At 40.2% G+C, this 25,557-nt stretch overlaps 1 protein-coding gene across 3 annotated transcripts in view; it reads left to right on the top strand.

Annotated features, from left to right (window-relative positions):
* Positions 1-22,660, top strand: part of RMDN2 (regulator of microtubule dynamics 2) — a 68,764-nt gene extending 46,104 nt beyond the window's left edge. For 2 of the 3 annotated variants that reach the window (XM_029232648.1, XM_029232647.1), the window contains exons 8-11: positions 4,176-4,274; positions 10,406-10,459; positions 10,548-10,628; positions 22,103-22,660. In XM_029232648.1, the coding sequence (XP_029088481.1) occupies positions 4,176-4,274; positions 10,406-10,459; positions 10,548-10,628; positions 22,103-22,156 (288 nt within the window). In that variant the 3' untranslated portion in view covers positions 22,157-22,660. The remainder of the gene's footprint in view (positions 1-4,175; positions 4,275-10,405; positions 10,460-10,547; positions 10,629-22,102) is intronic. The other variant, XM_029232649.1, reaches the window with a different exon arrangement.
* Positions 22,661-25,557: the final 2,897 nt, after the last annotated feature.

Here is a 25,557-nt window from a genome sequence, read left to right as displayed (position 1 = left end):
CACAAATCAAGCCTCAGTAAATTTAAGAAAATTGAAATCATCTCAACCATCTTTTCTGACCACAATGCTATGAGATTAGAAATCAATTACAGGGAAAAACACGTAAAAAACACAAACACATGGAGGCTAAACAATACGTTACTAAATAACCAGGCAATCACTGAAGAAATCAAAGAGGAAATCAAAAAATACCTACAGACAAATGATTGAAAACACGACGATCCAAAACCTATGGGATGCCGCAAAAGCAGCTCTAAGAGGGAATTTTAGAGCTATACAAGCCTACCTCAAGAAACAAGAAAAATCTTAAATAAACAATCTAACCTTACACCTAAAGGAACTAGAGAAAGAAGAACAAACAAAACCCAAAGTTTGCAGAACGAAAGAAATCATAAAGATCAGAGCAGAAATAAATGAAATAGAAACAAAGAAAACAATAGCAAAGATCAATAAAACTAAAAGCTGGTTCTTTGAGAAGATAAACAAAATTGATAAACCATTAACCAGACTCATCAAGAAAAAGAGGGAGAGGACCCAAATCAATAAAATTAGAAATGAAAAAGAAGTTACAACAGACACCGCAGAAATACAAAGCATCCTGAGAGACTACTACAAGCAACTCTATACCAATAAAATGGACAACCTGGAAGAAATGGACAAATTCTCAGAAAGGTATAACCTTCCAAGACTGAACAAGGAAGAAATAGAAAATATGAACAGACCAATCACAAGTAATGAAATTGAAACTGTAATTAAAAATCTTCCAACAAACAAAAGTCCAGGACCAGATGGCCTCACAGGTGAATTCTGTCAAACATTTAGAGAAGAGCTAACACCCATCCTTCTCAAACTCTTCCAAAAACTTGCAGAGGAAGGAACACTCCCAAACTCATTCTGTGAGGCCACCATCACCCTGATACCAAAACCAGACAAAGATACTACAAAATAAGAAAATTACAGACCAATATCACTGATGAATATAGATGCAAAAATCCTCAACGAAATACTAGCAAACAGAATCCAACAGCACATTAAAAGGATCATACACCATGATCAAGTGGGATTTATCCCAGAGATGCAAGGATTCTTCAATATACGCAAATCGATCAATGTGATACACCATATTAGCAAATTGAAGAATAAAAAACATATGATCATCTCAGTAGATGCAGAAAAAGCTTTTGTCAAAATTCAACACCCATTTATGATAAAAACTCTCCAGAAAATGGGCATAGAGGGAACCTACCTCAACATAATAAAGGCCATATACGACAAACCCACAGCAAACATCATTCTCAATGGTGAAAAACTGAAAGCATTTCCTCTAAGATCAGGAACAAGACAAGGATGTCCACTCTCACCACTATTATTCAATATAGCTTTGGAAGTCCTAGCCACGGCAATCAGAGAAGAAAAAGAAATAAAAGGAATACAAATTGGAAAAGAAGTAAAACTGTCACTTTTGCAGATGACATGATACTATATATAGAGAATCGTAAAGATGCTACCAGAAAACTACTAGAGTTAATCAATGAATTTGGTAAAGTTGCAGGATGCAAAATTAATGCACAGAAATCTCTTGCAATCCTATACGCTAATGATGAAAAATCTGAAAGAGAAATTAAGGAAACAATCCCATTTACCACTGCAACAAAAAGAATAAAATACCTAGGAATAAACCTACCTAGGGAGACAAAAGACCTGTATGCAGAAACTAAGACACTGATGAAAGAAATTAAAGACGATACCAACAGATGAAGAGATATACCATGTTCTTGGATTGGAAGAATCAATATTGTGAAAATGACTCTACTACCCAAAGCAATCTACAGATTCAATGCAATCCCTATCAAATTACCAATGGCATTTTTTATGGAACTAGAACAAAAAATCTTAAAATTTGTATGGAGACACGAAAGACCCTGAATAGCCAAAGCAGTCTTGAGGGAAAAAAACAGAGCTGGGGGAATCAGACTCCCTGACTTCAGACTATACTACAAAGCTACAGTAATCAAGACAATATGGTACTGGCACAAAAACAGAAACATAGATCAATGGAACAAGATAGAAAGCCCAGAGATAAACCCACGCACCTACAGTCAACTAATATATGACAAAGGAGGCAAGGATATACAATGGAGAAAATACAGTCTCTTCAATAAGTGGTGCTGGGAAAACTGGACAGCTACATGTAAAAGAGTGGACTTAGAACACTCCCTAACACCATACACAAAAATAAACTCAAAATGGATTAGAGACCTAAATGTAAGACCAGACACTATAAAACTCTTAGAGGAAAACATAGGAAGAACACTCTTTGACATAAATCACAGCAAGATGTTTTTTGATCCACCTCCTAGAGTAATGGAAATAAAAACAAAAGTAAACAAATGGGACCTAACAAAACTTCAAAGCTTTTGCACAGCAAAGAAAACCATAAATAAGACGAAAATACAACCCTCAGAACAGGAGAAAATATTTGCAAACGAATCAACAGACAAAGGATTAATCTCCAAAATATATAAACAGCTCATGCAGCTCAATATTAAAAAAACAAACAACCCAATCCAAAAAATGGGCAGAAGACCTAAATAGACAACTCTGGAATATCTCAGAGTTGTTTAAGTGACTGAACTTCAGTTACTCTCATCAATCTGGATGATATCTTAAAACTGTAATGCTAAGTGAAAACAATAAGTCAAAGAAGGAAATAAACAACATATCTTTTTTTTCAAGTTCAAAAATAGAAAAATAAGCATGGCAATAAATTAACATTATACAGAAAAGCGAGGGAATAATTTTGGGGGAATCGTATTTTCTTTGAAGTATAGTTGACTTACAATATTATCTTAGTTTCAGGTGTAGAACGTAGTGAACATAGTTTTTATAGATTATACCCCATTGAAAGTTATAAAATATTGGCTATGTTCCCTGTGCTGTACAGTGTATCCGTGTAGCTTATTTATGTTATATATAGTAGTTTGTACCTCTTTTCTTTTTTTATTGAGCTAAAGTTGATGTACAATATTATGTCAGTTTCAGGTGTACAAGATAGTAATTCACAATTTTTAAAGGTTACACTCCATGTATAGTTATTATAAAATATTGATGGAATAATTTTTTTTAAATAGAGGTTAATGGCTGCCTAGAACCCTAGAAGATGGGATTAGGAAGGAAGACACTTGATGGCATTGGGAGAGCATAGTACCCTTTTAAGAATTCATTTCTGAATCTTTTTTTAAAATATTTAATTAATTAATTAATTTGGTTGCACTGGGTCTTAGTTTTGGCCAGCAGGCTCCTTAGTTGCAGCTCTCAGGCTCCTCAGTTGTGGCTCACCAGCTTCTTAGTTGCAGCACGTGTGCTCCTTAGTTGCGGCTCACTGGCTCCTTAGTTGCAGCACCTGGACTCCTTAGTTGTGGCAGGTGGGCTCCTCAGTTGTGGTTCACCGGGTCCTTAGTTGTGGCATGAGAACTCTTAGTTGCAGCATGCATGTGGGATCTAGTTCCCTGACCAGGAATCGAAGCTGGACCCCCTGCATTGGAAGTGTGGAGTCTTAACCACTGTACCACCAGGGAAGTCCCCTGAATCCTTTTAATCTTTTATGTTATATATCTATTATTCATATTTGGGAAAAGTGAAAAAATTTAAAAATAAAGCAAAAAACAAATGGTAATATGAGGTTTAATTTTGGTGTTCATCGGGTTTAAAAAAAATTATCCTGAATTATAAATATTTATACCGGGCCCTCACTGTACACTCCTTGTGGGTTAAGGATCCTCGTTCTGTTTACATTTCTGAGATGCTGCATTCTGGGTCAGGTTGGCAGCATGGAAAAGGTGGCAAGAGAGCAAAGGTAGGGTCTTGTAGCTACTACACCCTGTGCAAAGAAATACTATGTGTCATCTCAGGATCAAGAAGCGCATGAACAAAGAGGATCAGCGTTAATCCCCACCCCCACCCCGTTTTTCCCTCATTGGACACAAACCTTATGAGTATTTCAAACTGGTTTGGTAACCAATGCTTTTAGAGCTCACAGTTTGTTAGAATTATGAAAAAAGGAAGGCAAAATATTAATACCATAAAGGTGATATGTCACACTCATCTAACTGGGGAGAGATTATTCATTCGAAAGGTGAACAACTTTCTAAGAGTGATTTGCTCTATATTTGCAGGTCTCAAAACTGAGCTGGATTGAGAAAAAAATGGCTGCTACTCTGTTTGGAAAAATACCATCTGCAACTGTACAAGAAGCTTTGCAAAATTTCCTTAAGGTACATTTTGTCTATCCATTATTTCAGTGTCAAACTGGCTCCTATCTGCACCAGGCTCTCCTACTCTTGCTGTCAAGGAAATCTTTCTCTTCTCCATTTGTTGATTTCTAACTGTAAGCCCAGATTGAGTCCTCATTTTGGCATGTCCAAACTACTTCTTAGATCATAGTTATGCCCTAGGTCCTGAGTGTGGCAGCCCTTACTGCCAAATCCAGTGTAGCTTTCCAGGTCGTGTGAATATGTGCAAAAGCATTCATGCCCTGATTATTAGACTTGGTCCTAAATACTCCTCATTATCCTAATATAGAACCAGTTTCATCTTAAAGAACTAAAAGTTTCCAAGAAGGGGAGTTATTTAAAAAGTCACTCTATGAATCGCAGACAGTTCTATGGAATATTTGTGGGGCATCAGACCAAACCAGTATTTTCATTCCTGTCTTAAAATGTACAATTGCTATGCTGATAAAACTCTAAATAGTAATGTGTGTGTATGCACACATGAAAATGTGTAATACATCCACCCATTTAACCAACTTCCTGTTGGGCTAATCGCTTCATCTTTCTCTGGAACCAATTATGGAATCTTATAGATACTAAGATTTTTTTTCTTTCACCACCTGCCTACTTCAGGTTTGTAACAATGTAGACAAAACCAGGCTCCGATTTTGATAATTGTCCAACATATTGTACAGGCTAATATTTTTTGTTATATTTTAGGGATTGATTTTGTAGAACTGAGAGAGAGTTTAGAGATCATATAATCTAAGATGGCAAATATGTTGCATTGCACTTCTCTGAACAGTGAAAAAATAAGTATTCTAAAATCAAGCATGAGCCCAATGGAAAAAAGTATGGGAATACAAGTACAAGGGCTGTATGTTTCTTATTTTTTATTTAGTGTGATCTCTTTCGTTTTATAACAAAACAAGACCTCAGGAATGTAATTTTTTCCAATGTCACAATGGCAGGTCAAAAATAGGAGTGCATTATCATCACATCACCTTTTTTCTACCACTGAGAATTAGTTCTCCCATGTTAAATTTTACAAGAATAGAGATCATGGTGCATTTAAGATAAATGATTTATAAAAGGTGCTATGTTCATTAGCAAAAAATTTATTTGAATTTGAAACCCATTTTTTCATAGTATCAAAGTTATAACTGGAGGGTCAGGTTTTCAGGACACTGCACGAAAGTTCTTAAGGTGCTCATGCACCTGAAGTATTACACAGATAAAAGTAGTAAGAGGCACAATAATGTAGGGTAAGGATTGCAAACTCTAGAACCAGAGCACCTGGTTAAATCCCAGTTCTACTTCTTACTGGCTGATTAACACTGAGCAAGTACTTAATCTCTCTCTCTCTCAATTTAATCGATAACATGGAGGTTATAGTTGTTGTTGTGAAGTTGTTGTGAACAACCCTTCATAGTGTTGTTGTGAAGATTAAATGAGTTAATACAAGCAAATTGCTTAGAGAATGCCCAGCAACTCATAAGTGCTCAATAAAAGCTCACAGAGTTTTAACTTCATTAAAATGTAAACACCTTGGCAGACCATCTTTGCGACCTCACCATTTAGTTATGACTTAGATTGTCTGAAATGCGTTCCATGGTGTTTGTCAAGAGGGCGAGAAGACATCAGAAATGCTTCTCCCCGTATTTACTGCAACACCTGAGGGTACTGAGGAGGCTAAGGCGTGGAGGAACTAAGAAATCTAGGACGGGAGAGGAGTGGAAAAGGAAGCAGCGCATACCTTGGATCCCACACCCCAGGAGAGTCTACAACCCCCTGGTCCCAACAGGGAGTCACATCATTGGAACCCAGACTGTAGAACTTCTGCACCCACTCCATGCCTCCAAAGAGGGTTCACAGGAATGAGTCCCCAGAGCCATCCAGTTCAGTCCTGTAGAGATCAAGAGCACTGGCTTTGGAATCAGACAGTTTGAGACCTGAACCTTTTCCTATATGTATGACATGGGCATGTTTATTTCTCCCAGTCATAAATTTTTCATCTGTAAAGTAGGCATGCATAATAATACCTACTTTATCTGGTTTTTGTGAAAATTACATAAAATAATGCATGTAATTTTCTTGGCCCAGGGTCTAGCACATTAAATGCACTAACTGAAAATAAATGTTGTTATTATTTTGCTCATATAACAGGTGAAATCTGGTCCTCCACAGTCTCAAAGCATCTAGGGAGGTGGTTTTAGACCAGGAGTCATCTGTGAATCCCCTGCTGGAATTTTTTCAAGCTATAGCATGCTTCCCACCTCATCCAAAATTATGGCATGATTCCCTCGGTCAGTGGTTTTTAACCTTGTCTATACCTTAGAATCATCTGGAGAGCTTTAAAAAACGCCAGCCCAGGCCACAACCCAGACTAATTATTTCAGAATCTCTGAATATATTAAGGTATAGTTTATATACAATCAAATTTACCCATTTTCTGTGTAGTTCAGTGAAATTTGACAAATTGGTATACTCGCATATCCATCTCCATTTCAAGATATAGAACATTTCCGTCGTCCTAAAGAGCTGTCTTTGCCCCTTTGCTGTCAGTTACCCCTGCCTCGTGCCCCAGGCAACCACTGATCTGTTTTCTGTCACTATAGCTTAGTTTTGCCTATTTGAAAATTTCGTATTAATGGAATCTTAGAGTTTGTACTTTGTGTGTGTCTGGCTTCTTTTGCTCAGCATAATGTTTTGAGCTGCAGTCATTCTACTGAGGGTATCTGTAGTTCTTTTTGTTTGCCTAGTAATGTTCTATCATATGGATATACCACCATTTGCTCATGCATTTACCTACTGGTGGATGTTTTCGTTGTTCCCGGCTTGGGGCTGTTATGAATAAAGCTTCTATGAACATTCATTTGCGAGCTTTTGTGTAGACACGTTTTAAGTTTTCTTGGATAAATACCTAGGAGTGGAATTGTGGGGTCATATGGTAAGGGTTTTTAAAGCTTGATCAGAGTTTTTAAAGTTCTCAAGGTCCTTCATGTGCAGCCCATGGCATGGTTAAGAACCAGTGGATCGGTGTGTGTAGTAAATGACAGGTGGGGCAATGTTGGCTACCCTGATGTCACTCACTGTTTGCTGTCACATGATCCCTGAGTCTTCCTTAGTGGTTCCACCAGCTGCAGAGCTGTCTTCTGTACCTTGATATGACAGAGGGCTGCTGCACGAGGTTATGAGATGTTTTAAAAACAAAGCTAATTTATTCAGCAATGTTTATTAAGCACATACCTAGTCCAAATGAAGGGAACACAAATGACCAACACAGCTCCTGCCTCCAGGGAGCTTGGACAACCAACACGAAGTAAACAGGTACAGTATTCTCTGCCAGGTGTTGTGATAGTGTTATAAGAGCATAGCTAGAAACTGCCCCTTAATCAGAACATTCTGTTGAGTAACACTACTTTCCTTGTTACTCCACTAAGGCCTTTGGCAAAGGTCAGGATTTGCTCCGTTTTAGGACTTAGGTGTTGTTAGTAGCCTGCCTATGTTCCTTTGGACTTTTTTTTTTTTTTAACCATGAGTACAAAAAGAGATGTTCTGATTTATGATCATTCTGGTTAATTTGACATAAGTGTTAAGGTGTATATGCAGAATTAAAACTCTAACATTAAAGAAATAAGAAGCTGCTGTGTGCATATGTTGGGGCAAGTTATCTAGATAGGATTTGTTCAGAACTGGGGGAACTACTGGACATAGAAGGTACAATCGAATAAAGTTTACTCTAGGTCCTTTTTTTTTTCTTCCACTTATATTTAAGTATAATTGGCATGCAGCACTATATAAGTGTACAGCGTAATGATGTGACTTACATACATCACGAAATGATTATCACAGTAAGTTTAGTGAACATCAATCATCTCATGTAGACGCAAAATTAAAGAAATAGAAAAAAAAATTTTCCTTGTGATGAGAACTCAAGATTTACTGTCTTAGCTTTCATATATAACATAAGCAGTGTTAATTATATTGATCCTGTTGCACATTACATCCCTAGTACTATCTATCTTATAACTGGAAGTTATAACTTTTGGCTGCCTTCCTCCAATTCCTCTCCCCTCCCAACACCCTCACCCCCACCTCTGGTAACCACAAATCTGATCTCTTTTTCTATGAGTTTGTTTGTTTGTTTTTGAAGCATAATTGACTTGCTACACTATGTTAGTTCCTGGTGCACAACATAGTGATTCGATATTTCTATACGTTTCAAAATGATCACCACGTTAAGTCTAGTTACCATCTGTCACCATACAAAGATGTTACATAATTATTAACTATATTCCCCACACCATACATTTCATACCTGTGACTTATTTATTTAGTAAATATACAAAAATTGTATTAGCGTGGCTCGAGAAATGCACTTAGTAAACTCAGAGAGTGACAATGGAAGTAACCGGAGAAGTAGAGAGGAAGTGGGAGGACCAGAACCCATCAGCACCATGGATGGCTCTATAGGACTTTCAAGACTCCGGCCAGGACTGGACTTCCTTCAGTCTGTTCGCAGCCTTGCTGCTTCACTAGCAGGTTCTAGGCCAGATCCACACACTGTCCATCTGCTCGGTCTGAAAGAGGTACACCCAGTCTGGCTTCCCAACCCAAGAGATTTTGTCCTCCTCTTCCTCCCAGGACCCTTCTCTTTGGGGTTCTGTAGAGAGTAAATGGCCTCTACAAGGAATGTGCTCCTGTAGGGTGTTGGAACGCTCCTCAGCACCCTAGGTCTTGCTTTCCCCTCCATTAGTATCCGTCCTTAAAATGTATGTATCCTTTGACTCAGCAATTCAACTTCTGGGAATCTCTCCTACACATGTAATCACATGCACACAAGCATATAGGAACAAGTATGTTCGCTGATCATTATTAGTAATAGTGAAAAATAAGTCTAAATGTCTAAGGGAGAACGCTTAATTTAATTATGGTATATGTGTAGTATGAAATGCAGCTCTTAGAAACAATGAGGGAGATCTTGTATGTGAACACAAAAATGTATCTGTGGTATGTTGTGGGGAAAAAGTTTTGGACCAATATGTAGGAAATGGTCCCATTAAAAAGTTTTTTTTTCAAAAATCTGTTCCCTTTGGAGGGGGCGGGTTACTCTGCTTGGTAAAATGTCTGTAGGATGCATTTGTCAAACTGTTGGTAGTGGTTACCCCTGGGGGCTGAGATCGTAATTGAGAATAAGATTCTAACCGAGAAACTTTCACTTTTTAATTTTGGAAATGTCTGGATTGTTAGTGTGTTGTAAAACAAGCATACTTTTATAAATTTTTTAAAGTATCCTTCTTTTGGGTTCTGTGTCCCTCTGTGTTGGGGGCTGGGTCGGGTTGGGAGCTTCCTTGCATAGACCTTTACAACAGCAAAACCTGGCTCCGATGCAAAGATTGACTTAGGTTCTAAGAAGAGCTCTCTAGTAGCGACACCATATACCTGGCGGAATTCTTATTTACCAGAGATAGAGAAAAGGAGCTGGTACGTGAGACATTAGCAGATGAGGGGTAAAGTACCTTTATAATACCCACGTATTAAAATCTGCAAGGAGGCCTGCTACTTGGACTAGTTATTTTAAGAATCTGCATTTTCTTTGAAAGAACTTGATGTGATGGACCTCAGTTACTATTCAGCTTGTACGGAGTGTGTTGAGATCCTAAGAAATCAAATATTCATGTAGTGGAAGACGCTTGCCATGTGATGTCAGTCACGTTCTACTCATGCCTCCCAAAGAGATTGTGGGGACTTGTCCTGGGGAGAGTGTATCACCAGTTGTTTTGTCCCTGAAAGAAAAAAACACAAAAGATAGAGAAGGGGAAGTGAGGAAGATGGTTATACAGAGGATGGTTATACCTTTGTTTTGTATAACAAGTTATACAAAATCTTAAAGTATCTCATTGCTTTGTAAACTTTATGACCACAATAATAATTCTATTTTAATGGATAAGCTCAAAAGCTATATTTCTACCCAAAGGATACTTGAGCTAATAAAATGATTCACATGTGACACAACCATCCTAAATTCTTAGGGCAATTTGGTTAATGTCTGATTTATTGAAATAGATCTACTTTACTTATTGTTTTAGTATTTCCCTGTTGTTCTCTTTTCTGTTTTCTCTGAAAATCAGGTCGAAGAACTACACCCTGGGTTTTCTAAGTCCAATTACATGTTCTTGGCCAAGGTAATGAAGACCACAGTTTTAAGATCACTTTGACTTCATTACACAAAAATGTGATTAAGCTTCATATTGATTATTTTTTCATTTCTAGTGTTATATTGATCTTGAACAAACAGATACTGCTGTGAAGTTCTGTAATATGGCAGTGTTGCTTCCTTGTGTTACCAAAGAGGTAAGTCCATACGGTGACAAGGAGCACTGTTATTTTATTAGTACGATTCCAGCCTCAAATATGAACAACCGGCTTAGATACATCTGGAGGTTTTTGCTATCCTAAAACATTTTGACTTGGATTTAACATGTACTATGACGTTTTAAAAATTGCTATAGGGGGCTTCCCTGGTGGTGCAGGGGTTGAGAGTCCGCCTGCCGATGCAGGGGACACGGGTTCGTGCCCCGGTCCAGGAAGATCCCACATGCCACAGAGTGGCTGGGCCCATGAGCCATGGCCGCTGAGCCTGTGCGTCCGGAGCCTGTGCTCCGCAACGGGAGAGGCCACAACAATGAGAGGCCTGCGTACCGCAAAAAAAAACAAAAAAAAATTGCTATAGGTAACCCTTCCCCAGGAGACCCCTTGTATCTTTAAGGAGCACACAAATCGTGGGCTAGCAGGTAAAACATTGTGATGCATGTTAGGTGTTACACAGCAGGGAGTGGGAAGGGCCCCATGAGGAAGGATGGAGGACAGCATGATACTGGGGAGCTGGTGCTTAAACTGGGGTAGGCAGCAAACAAGCTAGACGGACTGCCGCCTTACAGCAGGAGGAGGCTCTGTGCAGTTGCCGCTGTCAGTCCCCAGCGCACAGCAGGTTGTGGCTGTCGAAGGCCGTGAAGAGGACTAAAAATATGTACTAACATTTTCCTGGTCTTTGAACACCATTAATGTAAAAGAAGGTGTCGCATTGCTTCTTGCCTTTTTCCCGCTAATTCAGAATTCTGGACGTGCTGTAAGTTTTAGGAGTTTCACAGCATTAACAATTCAGTCTGTGTTCCTGTATACTGTAGTTGCGGGAACAAAAGGAAATGAATAAATGTTTTCCTGCTCCCTTCTCATAGCACATAAACATTATCAGCCTGGGAATCGCAACTGAATAGAAATACCTCAGAAATAAGTACTCCTCCTCTGCTGTTGGAGCAATACAGGCTTCAGTGTTTGTTGCGATCAGGAATATAAACATGCAAGACATGCCCACTGCCCTCTAGGAGCCTGTAGCCTAGAAGGGAACATAAGGTATATATCCAAATAAAGGGAGCTCAGGGTAGAAAGCATGAAGTGCTCAGAGAGGCACAAATAATTGGTTATGGACATATTGAAAAGGGGGAAATTATTTTCACCTGGAAGAGATCAGCTAGCATCAGAGGTGGACCTGGAAAGACGTATATAACGTGAAGGTGTGGGCGAAGCACGTCACGGGCCGTGAACAAAAACACAGAGGTGGAAAAGCAAAGGTTTGTTTGCCTGGAGTGGAAGGAGTATTCAGGGCAGTCATGGGAAATAAGTCTGGAAAGGGGAAGTGAAACAAGGCCTGCGCAGGACCTTCCAGGTTCCGGGAGGCCTGTGTCTCTATGCAGGGCTCAGTAGCAGCCACCTGCGCAAGGACTTGGCCTGCTTCTATGTTTGGGATTTCCTACGGGGTTCGTTATCCTTCTAACTCCAATCCCTAGTTGGCTCCATTGGTGAATAGGAAATACAAAACGGCACTCTTTAACTAAAAGACAGTTTGTGTAACTTTTTCAGCAGGAAACAGATTTTGTCCCTCTCGTTGCCTGCTCCGTGTTAGTGGTTGGGACCCTACTGTCTTTTACATCTCTCCTGAACGATGCCAGTTTGGGTTACATGCAGTCCTTTTAAACTGAGTGTCTATGCATTCTTACTAGAATAGGAGATGAAAATACAGTGTGATAGTGAGGTACCTGGTTTGATATGCAGATGTTCATGCATGACATTCAGCGCTCTCACAGGCGGTCTAATATTGACGAGCTTCAGGGTTTGATCCTTGGTCCCTAAGTCTTCTCTCCCCTTTCCTTCTCCCTACCTGCCAAACCTACCCTCCATGGCTTCAAATACTACGTACCTGCCAGGGGTCCTCAAATTTGCGCCTCTAGAACTCTCCTCTGAGTCTGGACCTGATTATCCAACAGCCTGCTTGACATCTCTGCTTGGATGACTCATAGACGTCTCACACTCAACTAGTCATCAGACCTTTGCATCTGCTCTTCCTTCATCTGCCCCTCTTAGTAAATAGCACCTCCACCCACCTAATTAGAAAAGCTGGGAATGATCCTTGACACATCCTTATCCCTCAGCCCCCAAACCCAGATGTCTACCCAGTCACCAAGTTCTCGTAGTTCTTCTTTTTTTTTTTTTAATTTATTTATTTAAATTTACTTATTTTTGGCTGTGTTGGGTCTTCGTTGCTGCATGTGGGTTTTGTCTAGTTGCAGCGAGCGGGGGGCTACTCTTCGTTGTGGTGCACGGGCTTCTCATCGCGGTGGCTTCTCTTTTTGCGGCGCACCGGCTCTAGGCGTGCAGGCTTCAGTAGTTGCAGCATGCGGGCTCAGTAATTGTGGCTCAGGGGCTCTAGAGCACAGGCTCAGTAGTTGTGGCGCACGGGCTTAGTTGCTCCGTGGCATGAGGGATCTTCGCGGACCAGGGCTCGAACCTGTGTCCCCTACCTTGGCAGGAAGATTCTTAACCACTGCACCACCAGGGAAGCTCTCTCGTAGTTCTTCTAATACATGCCTTGAGACATCCAACTGCTCTCTCTCTCTCTCTCTCTCTCTCTCTCTCTCTCTCTCTCTCTCTCTCTCTCTCTCTCTCTCTCTCCCTCCCCACCCACCACTCCAAGCAGGGCACCACCCTCTTTCACCTGAGCTGCGATCATGAGAGCCTCCCAACTGGTCTCACAGCTCCTTGCCCCCTGCCCAGTCATTCTTGGCTCCCAATATCAGCCAAAGCCACAGATTAAACATAACCTTCGCATGTCACTTCCCTGCTTGAAAACCTTTTGCTTTTAGGATGAAGTTCAAAATTTTTAGCATGCCCGTCAGGGCTCTGATCTAGCTCCTCCCAATCTCTTAAGCTTCATATGTTCCCCTCTCTCCCCTCCTCTACACTGTGTTCTTTCCCGCCTTGCGCCCTTGGGGCACAGTGTTCCCCCTTTTGGAAACATTCCCCTACAAACCCTCCATTCCCTTCACCAGCTTTATTCCTACTCAACCTTCAAGCCTCACCATCAATGTCATTTCTTCAGGAAAGATTTCCTTGACACTCCCAGGCAAGAAAGTACCTCATACTTTTCCTTCATGCCATTTAGCACAGTTGTGATTATATAGTTATTTGTGTGGTTGGTTCATGAAAGTAGCAACCAGGTGTGTTTCATTCATCACTCTCTTCCTAGTGCCAAATGTACTGCCTGGCGTATAACAAGGACTCAGTAAGTACTGGTAGGAAGACTCAATAAAAGTGCTAATAGTAATAAATAGAACAGGTAATAGATGTAACTAAGAAAGCTGTGCAGTGTGGAACTATTTATGTAATAAGCACAACAGCCTTAGCAAATATTTCCTGCATTACTTAATTTTTCCAGTGATTTGTATTCCTAGCAGTTTTTTTTTCAAGTGGTTAATGTACTGTCAGGAATATCTCAATTTCTTTTTCAGTTAGAAAATCGAATGAAGCAAGTTATCTATAGTACCCACTCTCTCTGTAAAGGTTTTCCAGGTTGAAGTATATCCCATTAGTGATTTTGCTGACCCACTTGTTTATTTCCAAAATACCTAGCATTGGCACTCATTACAGCGAAGGCAGCCCAGCCATCGGTTTTCTCTCCCTCCTGTGAACTTGCATAACATTTGTGCTGCTTTCTGTGGCACTCGTACCCTCTTCCTGGCATCGCAGTCATTTGTGAACGTGACTTCTGTCCTTATCAAGGAGCTTGGAGCTCATCATACTGCACTTAATATCGGGAATGTCAGCCCTTGGGCCTCTAGAGCCCAGATTCATGCACATAAGCCACTTTACAGTTTCAGAATCTGAAATTACAGTATTTTATTATTCATGTGGACTTTTCTTGACCCTAGATAGGTAATGTCAGCTCCTGAGAAACATTTCTTCTTTTAAAATTAAAGGGAGTCCTGTGTCTAAGGCAGTGTGAGAATGATCACTGAGTGAAATAACGACAACGCTGGCAGCCTGAAAATTGTTTGCCTGGAGGAAGAGTCCAAGTTATTGACTCAGAGCACACTGAGAAAGCACAAATATAAAAAGCATTGTGTGATATGTTGTGCTACAATGAGGGATGTGCTAATCCGGTACAGAAAAATACTTTTTAAATTGTTATAATATTTTGGAGTGACATTAATCACTCTTCTAAGGCAAACAAACTCTTATTGGACAGTAAATACAATGTATCAGAAACAACCACAGGGAGAAGATGCCTCTGGGAGGGCAGAAAGTAAAGAACTTCTTTATATTTAGCAAGTGGTGTAGTTGTCTTTGAAATGACCTGTAGTTTAAGTCCTGGGCTGCATTTCCAACCTGTTCTATAGATTGAGAATCATCACTCTCCTTAGTAACCACTCTTAATAATAAAATCCTAATTTTTTTTTTTTTTTTTTGGCTGCACCACACAGCTTGTGGGTTCTTAGTTCCCCAACCAGGGATCGAACCCAGGGCCCTGGCAGTGAGAATGCCAAGTCTTGACCACTAGACCACCAAGGAATTTCCTAAAATCCTAATTCTACTTTAAATGTTCTATCTTAATTAAGACCTCATATTTGATCATCTTAATTAAGACATCGTGTTTTCAGGTAAGTTTAGAAAGTATAGTTAGTCCACAACTCTTCACCTGTCTTCCTGTTCTAGGGATGCTACAACTCAGAGGGGTGGCTGGATCACTTACCAAAATCCAGCAGTGTTGTCCAGGGTCTCGTTTGTTAGAAATTCGTATTTGCCTATTTCTTTCTGGTTTAAATGTATATCTTATGCATTAACTCATCTGTGCTCTCCATGCCTGGAGAATTAATTCTTCCTATACATTAAAAAACAATTAATAAAGCCATTTCAGAGTGGACAGAGTGGACTCTCCCACTGTCTGAACAGACATTTCGTGAATTATAGGCAGGCAATGTTACTCTGTTTCTACTCTTTTGTCTCCTACCTTCTATTCATCTGCATTCGAAATATATTATTTCTTAAGCTTTCTCAGTATGTAATGGCCTTAGCTGTATTCTTTAAGTTGATCTTAAAAATACCTTAAAGAAATTTCTTAGCCTTCCTTGTAATTAATTTTCTTAAAATAACTGATGATGTAGAATCAGTTTGGGATCAGTTATTTTTAATCAGTATGCAGTCTAGTAAAGTTGATGTTTGATAAATCATTACCCAAATGCTTAGAGCATAATGATTTAATATAAATGAGTCTCTCGCTTATTTATCTCTGTAGCAGAGAGCATTGATGTATTTAATCAAAACATAATATTTTCTGACTCAGATCAAATAAATCTATGTTTTTGAATGTGTGTTTGAGTGAGTGAAAAAAATTACCTTTATTCATTTATCTTGCAAATATGGTGATGCTCTGCCAGAGGCTTGGGATACAGTGAGAAAAAAAACAGATCCTATCCTTGCCACCATGAATTCTGTAGTCTAGTGGAGAAGGCAGGCACTGAACAAGTAATAGCAATAAAGTGTGATGAGTGTAATGGAAATAAAATCACAGAGATTTATGAGAAAATAAAACTGGGACTGCAACCTGGACCGGGGGCTAAGAAAGGCCTTCCTGAGGTTTTGATAGGTAACCTGAGATTCTAAGGAAATTAGAATTTAAACCCAATGGTTTAAATCTTTAAGACTTTCTTGGATATGGGGAGCTTGTTAAAAATATGGATTCCTGTCCTTTTTCTAGAGAGAAAGAAGCTCTGCGCTGCAGTGCGTGATGACAGCAACCTCACTATCAATGACTCACTCAGGTTTCTGTCCATTGAGTTCTGCTCTGCTGGCTTAGTGCTCAGGCTGTCCCTGAGTAAGAAAACAGAGGAAGGCAGGTGGTAGCTGGGTTCTTGGCATTGCAGCCACAGGAAATGATGACCTTTGAGGACATGGCTGTGGACTTTACTCAGAAAGAATGGGCCTGCTGGACCCATCTCAGGGGAAGCCGTGCAGAGACATGATGCTAGAAAACACCAGTCATTGGCTCTCCCTTGGGTGTGAGCTCTGAAATCAGATGTGACTTCCCAGTTGGTTCAAGGGGAAGAGCTGAGGTGGGGGAGGGAGAAGATTTCCCCAAGGCCAGCGTCTAGGCTGGAAAGTCTTAAAAACTAGGACATAACTTCCCTGCAGAATATCTGCAGGAAGGAGCCATCTAATGTCACGGTAAGTTCGTGAGGGTGAGGTCTGTTTCTCTACATTAGAACTGATCCACGAGTCGGGTAACTGAGGAATGCAGAACGATCTCATGACTTCAGTTTGAGGTGAAAGTGTGCTGTCTCAGCAGAAAGGTTTGGGTAGTTTGAATCTGGGGAAGAAAGGAGTAACCTGAGCTCACAACCAGTCTGGGTTCTTACAAGAGGACATTTGCATAAATATGGTCAACATCAAGTGCTTGAAACATAATGAAGCCCTCAAAATTACTCAGATAACTATACAGTGGACATGCTGCAAAGGAGAAAACTTCTGTACCTGCAGGAGAGTCATACACCCTGCGAAAGTAACCAGGGGGGCAAAGACTTTAACTAGAGGTTATCAATGAATGAATGAGCATAAAATTCATATGTAGCAGAATGAATAGATGAACGGATGTGGACAAACCTTTAACAGCCTCTCATCTCCTCAGTAGCAGAGATTTCACACTGGAGAGGAGTTCTCTGAACATAGTGAGAATGGGGAAATATTCACTCACAGCTCCACACTGACTGAACGAGTGTTAACTCACACTGAAGAGAAGCCCCGTAAATGTAACGAATGTGGGAAACACTTTAGCCAGAGAGCTACCTTTTGTTCACACCAGAGACAAACCCTTTGTAATCATTATGGAAATGCCTCCAGCAATAATTCATCCTTCAAATGACACAAGTGAATCACACTGCAGAGAAGCCATAAGAATATCATCTATGTGGTAAAGCCTTTAGTTGATGCTCTAACCTTAGCCATGAAACAGCATACACTGGAGAGGAACCCTAGAGACGTAATGAATTTGGAGGAACCTTCACTCCCAGCTCTAACCTTTATAGACACCAGAGAGTTCACGCAGGGGAGAAACGCTGCAGCCTTCAGCCATCTCTCAGGCCTTGGTCTGCACAGAAAGCTCAAACAGGAAGGGACACAGCAAGTCTTTACCAGGAGGAGGAAGCCATTTGGGAAATAGCAGACAATTCATGCTGGAGAAGCAATTCAATGAAATAAACATGGGAAACCCATTACTCGTAGAGCAGCGCTCCAGGGCACGTGAGGACTTTTACTGTATCAGACACTCTCAGTGTCATGAATGAAATGATCTCACCTTAGCCTTAAAGTTCTCACACTTGGGAGTTCCTTAAGCCTCAAGTCAATGTAGAAATGCCTTCATCTGGATTTTATATAAGAAAATTCATACTCAGGGAAAAAAAATACTCTATCAAGAAGAACCCTTTAGTACACAATTCAACATATAATTAGACTTCTGCCAAATGACATATTACTGAAAATAATACCATGTAAAGATGTAGAACTGTGATGCATTCTTAGAAAAGTTGAATGCAGATTTTGGTGAGATGTAATAAACAATGTGATAACCCCTCTTCAGTAGATTAATAAGAGTTGTTGATGAAAAATCGAATACATGGGTATTTGTCTTTAAAAAAATCATGAGGGCTTCCCTGGTTGCGCAGTGGTTGAGAGTCCGCCTGCCGATGCAGGGGACACGGGTTCGTGCCCCGGTCCGGGAGGATCCCACATGCTGCGGAGCGGCTGGGCCCGTGAGCCATGGCCGCTGAGCCTGCGCGTCCGGAGCCTGTGCTCCGTAACGGGAGAGGCCACAACAGTAAGAGGCCCGCATATCGCAAAAAAAAAACAAAACCATGAAACATTATGGTGAGTAATTGAGGCATTTTCCTTTACTGCATCGCTGTTGATCAGCTGATCAGTTTCAGTTTTGTACGCAGCTCTAAACGTATTTACAAGGACTTTGTTTAATCAGAAAATACCTTTTAATGTAACGGAAAAAGCGTAGAATACAAAAACATGTGTTCTAATTATTCTATTTGTGTTTAAATATGTACCCACATGGCAAGGGTGAATGGAAACATGGACAAACAAGCACAGTTTATAAGTGATTCAGATATCCCAGGTGGTACTGATGCGGGTGGTATACACACCATATTTTATTAAATAGAAATAGAAAGATAAATAGAAAGGTTTGGAGTTGAGAAATATGTGAAAAAGCACTGTATCAAGTGTACAATATTGCTGAAATGTTGAGTTCTTGAGAGAGAGAAGAGATGAGAGCCTTGTATACCTTTTTCTTAAAAGCAAGAGAAAACCATTAGAGGGTCTTAAGCAGCAAGAAAAACAATGAGATTTTTAGAAGGACATAATAGCTACCATGTGGAGATTGACTTGGATGGGAGGAGAGCAAAATTGGAAGTTGGAATACAATTTAGATAACTTCTGCAATGACACAAACATGAGGTGATGACCTGGGCCAAGATGATGGCAGTGAGGAGTGAAGAGATGAGGGCTGATTCAACAGATTTGTAGGTAGTATTGTCTACAGGACTTGGATATCGAAGATGGAGGACTCAAGAATGACATCTCGGTTTCTGGCATGGGAACCTGACCAGGGCAGGTGGCAGTACCCTTTATGGACACAGGGTATATTGGAGAACCAGATTTGGTAGACAAGGAGAGTTCAGTTTTGGACATTTGGAGTTTGTGTTTGTGAGATTTTCAGATCCATTAAGTGATTGAATATTTGGCATATAAATGTCTGAAACCACAAGTATGGCAGAGATCATCCAGAGAGGTTATATAGTGTGTGAAAAGCAGAGGGCAAAGGATCAACCCTGAGAAACTCCAGTGTAATGGGAGGGAAAGAAACCTACAAATGAGATTGAAGGAAGTGGCCAAAGATGACAGGACTCCAGAATCCAAGGGACGGCGGAAGTGGTCAACTCTGTCAGACACTCTAGGGGAGTCAAGACAATGAGCAGATGAAGTTAATGATGCCTATGTCATTGGTGATCTTAACCCAGACTGTTTCAGTGGAACAGTATAGGAGGCAACAGAGCACAGAGCACTAGAGGTGAGAACATCCAGTCAGTACATGCAGACACTGCTCCAATAATTTGATGGGAAAGAGAGGAGAGATGTAAGGTAGAAGTTAAAGCAGTGCTTGAATTGAGAAATAGTTTTGTTTTGGATGGAAAATCTAGGAGCATATTTAAATAGTAATGAGAAAGAGCCAGCAAAGAAGGAAGGGTTCAAGAAAGACTAGAGAGGGGGGAGATAACTGATAAAATTAGGTCACCAGGAAGCCGGAGACGGTGGGATCCAAAGCACATTAAGGTCCTGTCCTTTTGTCACAGGCTAGAAAGAGGAATCGATGGGTTTGTAGTGAACCAGGGTAAGTGCCCCAGGGGAGAAAGGGTTTTAGTCTTTGAGTGAGAGTAGGAGGGTGTGGAATCTAAGGTGGGTAGAAAATAAGTCAAGGCAGGAAAAAGCTGATAGAGAGCAAGAAGGATAAAATCGCTCCATGAACCTATTGAAGGTTGAAAATTTGATGTATTGAGCGTAATTCGATAAATGACCCCAAAGGATAGGCAGTGTTCAGAGAACAGGATGCCTATTTCAGAGGTGGAGCAGTTTTAGGTCTGACACAGCCCAGGGTGCACTCGCGGGCGTGGTGGGGAAGACGAGGAGACACGCTTCTAAAAGGCTGGGATACACGGGCCGTGGGAACAGTGAAGTCTCCAACAGTGGTGGCGGAACTCAGTGTGGAGACCAAGGCACCAAAGTCATAAAAAATAAAAGTAAAAGGAGAGTGACCAGGAGTTTGTTAACAGCTATAAGAAATGGTCGAGAGCAATTATCCTGTACCACTGGCTCTAACCACTCCCTCATCCTCTTCCCGAGCCCCTCAGAAATATTCTTTTAGCAAATACATTGCTGGTTATGCAGAAATGACTTCAAAACAAGCCTTCTAACAGGGGTTCCAGGGAGCTCTGTCTGGGAAAAAGGGGAGGAGTGTGAGGTTGAGTCAGGGAAGAGAGACTAGAGAAGAGCAGTTTTGGGGTGAGCACCGAAGAGGATTCATGATCTGAAGGGGGTACATTTGGGGCAGTGACAGAGGAAAGCATGACTGGAGGTGCTGCTTTTAGTTGGTGGGGGGTTTCTTAAGCTAAAAGGCACTGCCAGTGTCCTCTATCCATTAAAAATAAATTAATTAAAGACTTAGGTGGAAACCCTGGGAAGGAGGTAAAGTGGGAGGTGTGTGTGTGTGTGTGTGTGTGTGTGTGTGTGTGTGTTGGCAGTTGGATTGGGTGGGAGTTGAAGGAATTCTTTGTGGTGCCTGAGGGCAAATATTGCTAAGCCATGATCTTAATTTTAAATCTTTTATTGTAGTTTGAGCATATTCATTTCTTTAGGCATCTAGTTGAAATAAGTCTCTCATCTACATAAGAAATTGGTTCCTAGATTTGGGAAATTGTTACTGAGCTCCGGTGTCTAACCACTTGTTTAACAGGCATTTATTTAGGGTCTTCTAGGTACCAGGCACTGAGCTGGCCCTAGGATTACAAAGATAAACATGAATTATGGCTTTCTATAAGTTCTTTTAAATAATGCATCACTATCATAGATTCATTAACCATATTTTCTTACAACCTTCAAAAATATTGATTTGATAGAAGGTATACTCCTAGTTGATCAGACATTACAGTAGAATCAGTGTGTTAATGTTTATGATTAAAACTATTAAAGAACTTCCAGTTTTTAAAAAAATCTGGCTAACAGCTACTTCCAAAATCTACCTTGTCCAGTTTTCCTCATCTGTTTATTTTAAATGTGTTAACATTCCTTAAATCCTTTCTGATAGATGCTCAGTGTCTGTTAAACACAAAAGCGCATAGGAGTACCTTACCATCTGAATTTGTTTCTACTCTTCCTAACTTCCACACTTGTTTTAAGGAAATAACACATGTGGAGTCCTATAAAACATATTACATGATTTTTAATCTTAAATATAAACTACCTGATAAAGTAGGTAGTTTGGATCTTGTAGTGGAATCTTGTCTGGATCTTACAGAGGAATCTCAGATTTCTTCAAATTCTGCTGCTAGGACCAGGACCTTTTCCACATGTTACAGTTGAAGAAGAAAACAATGTTATCATTAACACGCTGGTGGATCCAGTGTGTCAGCTTCTATAGAAGGGGCTCACCTTCCTGTATCCACCACTCCAGAGCAGCTGGAGGAAGAGCCTGGAAATCACTCTCCACATCACTTACATTTTCAGAGATCTGATTCATGCCTGGTCCTAAGAAATGCACAGTTTCTTTGTAATGGTCTTTAAAAGAGTATTCCCTCATTCAACAAAAGTCTACTTCAAAGTACCTAGAGTATGAGGTTGAATGTGTGAAATCTTTTTGTGTATTTGTATTTTCTTTATAGGATAAAGATGCACAGAAAGAGGTGAAAAAAATAAACACTTCCTTGAAGAGGTAAATAAAAGAACTTGCTCTTCAGCAAATCAGATGTGGTCTACTAAAATTTAAACTAATCAAAGTTGTGTTTTTTTATTATCCTTTTTTCTTTTCTGATGTAAGGGTAATGTGCTCAGATATCAAGGCAAAACCACGTTTCTGCAGAAGGCATTCCACTAGTAGCACTACAAAACTAATCATGTTATTTGGAGGAATCTATTTCCTATAATGTCACTACAAAATGATCTTTAAACATGTACGCTTTATATTTTTCCTATTAAACTATAGTCTTCAGAATAAAATATTTAAGTCAATTCAATAAAATGAACTCAAGTGAGTGTTTTATTGCTGCTTCAATGGTGACTTTACAAAACAAAATAATTTCATTAACGTGAATGAAAAATGGAAAAAAAGGCAAAGGACATGAACGAGTTGTTGATAGGAGAGGAAAAACAAAAGGGGAAATATAACTAGTAATTTTAAAAATGTGAAGAAAATTACAATAAGATACTGTTTTACCATCAAATTAGCAAGGATTTCTTTTTTCCTTTAAAGAAACGTTCAATGCTGGCAATGATGCCATGAGATGGACCATTCTCATACACTGCTGCTGGGAGGGCATTTTGACACAAACATTTGGTACAGTGTATCTAGAACATTAAAAATATAAAAACTCTTTAATCTTGTAATTTCATTTTATGGAAATCTTTTTTTTTAACATCTTTATTGGGGTATAATTGCTTTACAATGGTGTGTTAGTTTCTGCTTTATAACAAAGTGAATCAGTTATACATATACATATGTTCCCATGTCTCTTCCCTCTTGCGTCTCCCTCCCCCCCACCCTCCCTATCCCACCCCTCCAGGTGGTCACAAAGCACCAAGCTGATCTCCCTGCGCAATGCGGCTGCTTCCCACTAGCTATCTACCTTACGTTTGTTAGTGTATTTATGTCCATGCCTCTCTCTCGCTTTGTCCCAGCTTACCCTTCCCCCTCCCCATATCCTCAAGTCCATTCTCTAGTAGGTCTGTGTCTTTATTCCTGTCTTACCCCTAGGTTCTTCATGACATTTTTTTCTTAAATTCCATATATATGTGTTAGCATACAGTATTTGTCTCTCTCTTTCTTACTTCACTCTGTATGACAGACTCTAAGTCTATCCACCTCATTACAAATGGCTCAGCTTCATTTCTTTTTATGGCTGAGTAATATTCCATTGTATATATGTGCCACATCTTCTTTATCCATTCATCCAATGATGGACACTTAGGTTGTTTCCATCTCCAGGCTATTGTAAATAGAGCTGCAATGAACATTTTGGTACATGACTCTAAAAGGATTTTTAAATTGAACTTACCTAGCAGTGATTTCTAGATTCCCCGCTACCCTTTAACCAGCCTTATCCTGGAAGTCAGGTCAAAGCTTAAATTTATTGTTTGCTATCCCAAATGCACGGACACACACACTTACGCACTCAATTTCAAGCCTTGACTTAGTGATACCAGTTAATCAATCTGAGCTAGTTTCTCCCTCTTGTCTTTTATAACGGCCCATAGAGATACCTAAATCAATCCAGCTGATTCTTGCCGAAACTCTGACAATTGGTCTAACACTGAAACTACTAGCTGGAAGGGACAAGAGTTTTACAGGTACCCTCACGGATACACAGTATCCACAAGGCCATGGCTACCTCTAGCTATCTCTAAACAGCTAGGTGAATGTGCAAGTCAAGACAGGTGATTCTAGCAGCAGAAAATAATGTAGAATCAACCACATTGTAGGCTTTGTAGGAGCAGCTCATTCCAGCAGAGAGTGGTACAAAGACTTCCGCTAAGAATTATGAGAAACAGCGGCAACGCTCTTTGGTGATGGTGGGACTTGGGATCATAATTGAAATATAACAAGACCTAATCAATCTTGTTTTAACAGAATTCCCATTTGGTCCTTGTAGTCAATACGTTTTCAGTGGACAAGTTGATGTCCCTTGATTGAGTGATCAGTTCCTGAATAAGGACTTAACCCAATAGGAGTGTAACATTTCTAAAAGTTACTTGAATCTTTAAAATCTTGTTAATGTCTGAAACATTGGACAGATTTTTCAGTAGGAGGTTAATGGAGGAAATCTCCCTCCTCACCATGGTAATACCATATCCCCTTCAAATTAACATCAAAGCCGTGTTCTGTGCTCCGTTCCAGGGTCACGCCTGGTCATAGCTAGTCTTCATCAAGTCATAAAATCAAAGCATCTATGTGTGATGAAGCCAGCTAAAGACGGTTTCCACATTAAATCCACCTCCCCGCCTTTTAAAAGCTGAGTAGTGTTTTCGGATGGCAGCATTATATGTAAATTATTTCACTTACTCCAGTGAATTTCACACAGAGTGAACCACTGTGAACTCCTTCTGTAGTTGCTTCACTCACCACTCATTCTGCTGACCCGGGAGAAGACAGAATAGCTGCCGAGTGTTTCTGAAACGATTTCTCTTGGTGGGTCACCAAGGCCAAGCCAGTGGTACAGCCTGCACCACAGACAAAGTACACAAACTCCTAAACTTTCAAGAGAGTTCACGCACGGCTTTGGGAAGGGGGAGTTCCGATCCAGAACTTCTTGAATGTGTTTGATTTCAGAAGATAATAAGGTGCATGTTAAAATTTCTCATAAAACATTCAAGAAGTAACGCAGTGTTCCACTAAAATTTTAACAATTGTCATGTCCATGTAATTTGCAATGTTAGTTATCTTTCTAAGTACTGAATATCCTTCATTGTAACATGAAAATCTCTCTTGTGCCTAAAAGTTGTCAAAAAGCTTTTCATCTGATAATTTTTGCATACTTCTGAATTATAAATAGCCGTATAAACAGGTGGATGAGACCGTAGAGACAATCGTCTAGACCAGCCTTCTCGTTTTACCGGTAAACAGTTTAGTCTCTGATATCTAAGAGAACTGGTGAGTGGCTGAGCCAGGACGAGGTACCAGGTCTTGGAATCTCATGCCTTCGGAACCCGTCTTTGAACCCAGGGCCTTTTCCATTTAACCGAGTGGAGTCCAATGTGTTTGGCATAGATGGAGGAGGATGGGAGGGAGGGAAAGAGGTCTGAGAATGGTAACACTTGCATGGTTCTACCTGGTCTAAGTGTTTTGCCTATGTTAGCCCATTTATTTTATTTTTTTAACGTCTTTATTGGGGTATAATTGCTTTACAATGGTGTGTTAGTTTCTGCTTTATAACAAAGTGAATCAGTTATACATATACATATGTTCCCATATCTCTTCCCTCTTGCGTCTCCCTCCCTCCCACCCTCCCTATCCCACCCCTCCAGGCGGTCACAAAGCGCCGAGCCGCTATCCCTGTGCCATGTGGCTGTTTCCCACTAGCTATCTACCTTACGTTTATTAGTGTATATATGTCCACGGCTCTCT

Source organism: Monodon monoceros, unplaced genomic scaffold (genome assembly GCF_005190385.1).
Source record: "Monodon monoceros isolate NGI ecotype Baffin Bay Population unplaced genomic scaffold, NGI_Narwhal_1 Super_Scaffold_19, whole genome shotgun sequence".
NCBI classification, from domain to species: domain Eukaryota; kingdom Metazoa; phylum Chordata; class Mammalia; order Artiodactyla; family Monodontidae; genus Monodon; species Monodon monoceros.
This window is presented reverse-complemented; position numbering and strand designations above follow the sequence as displayed.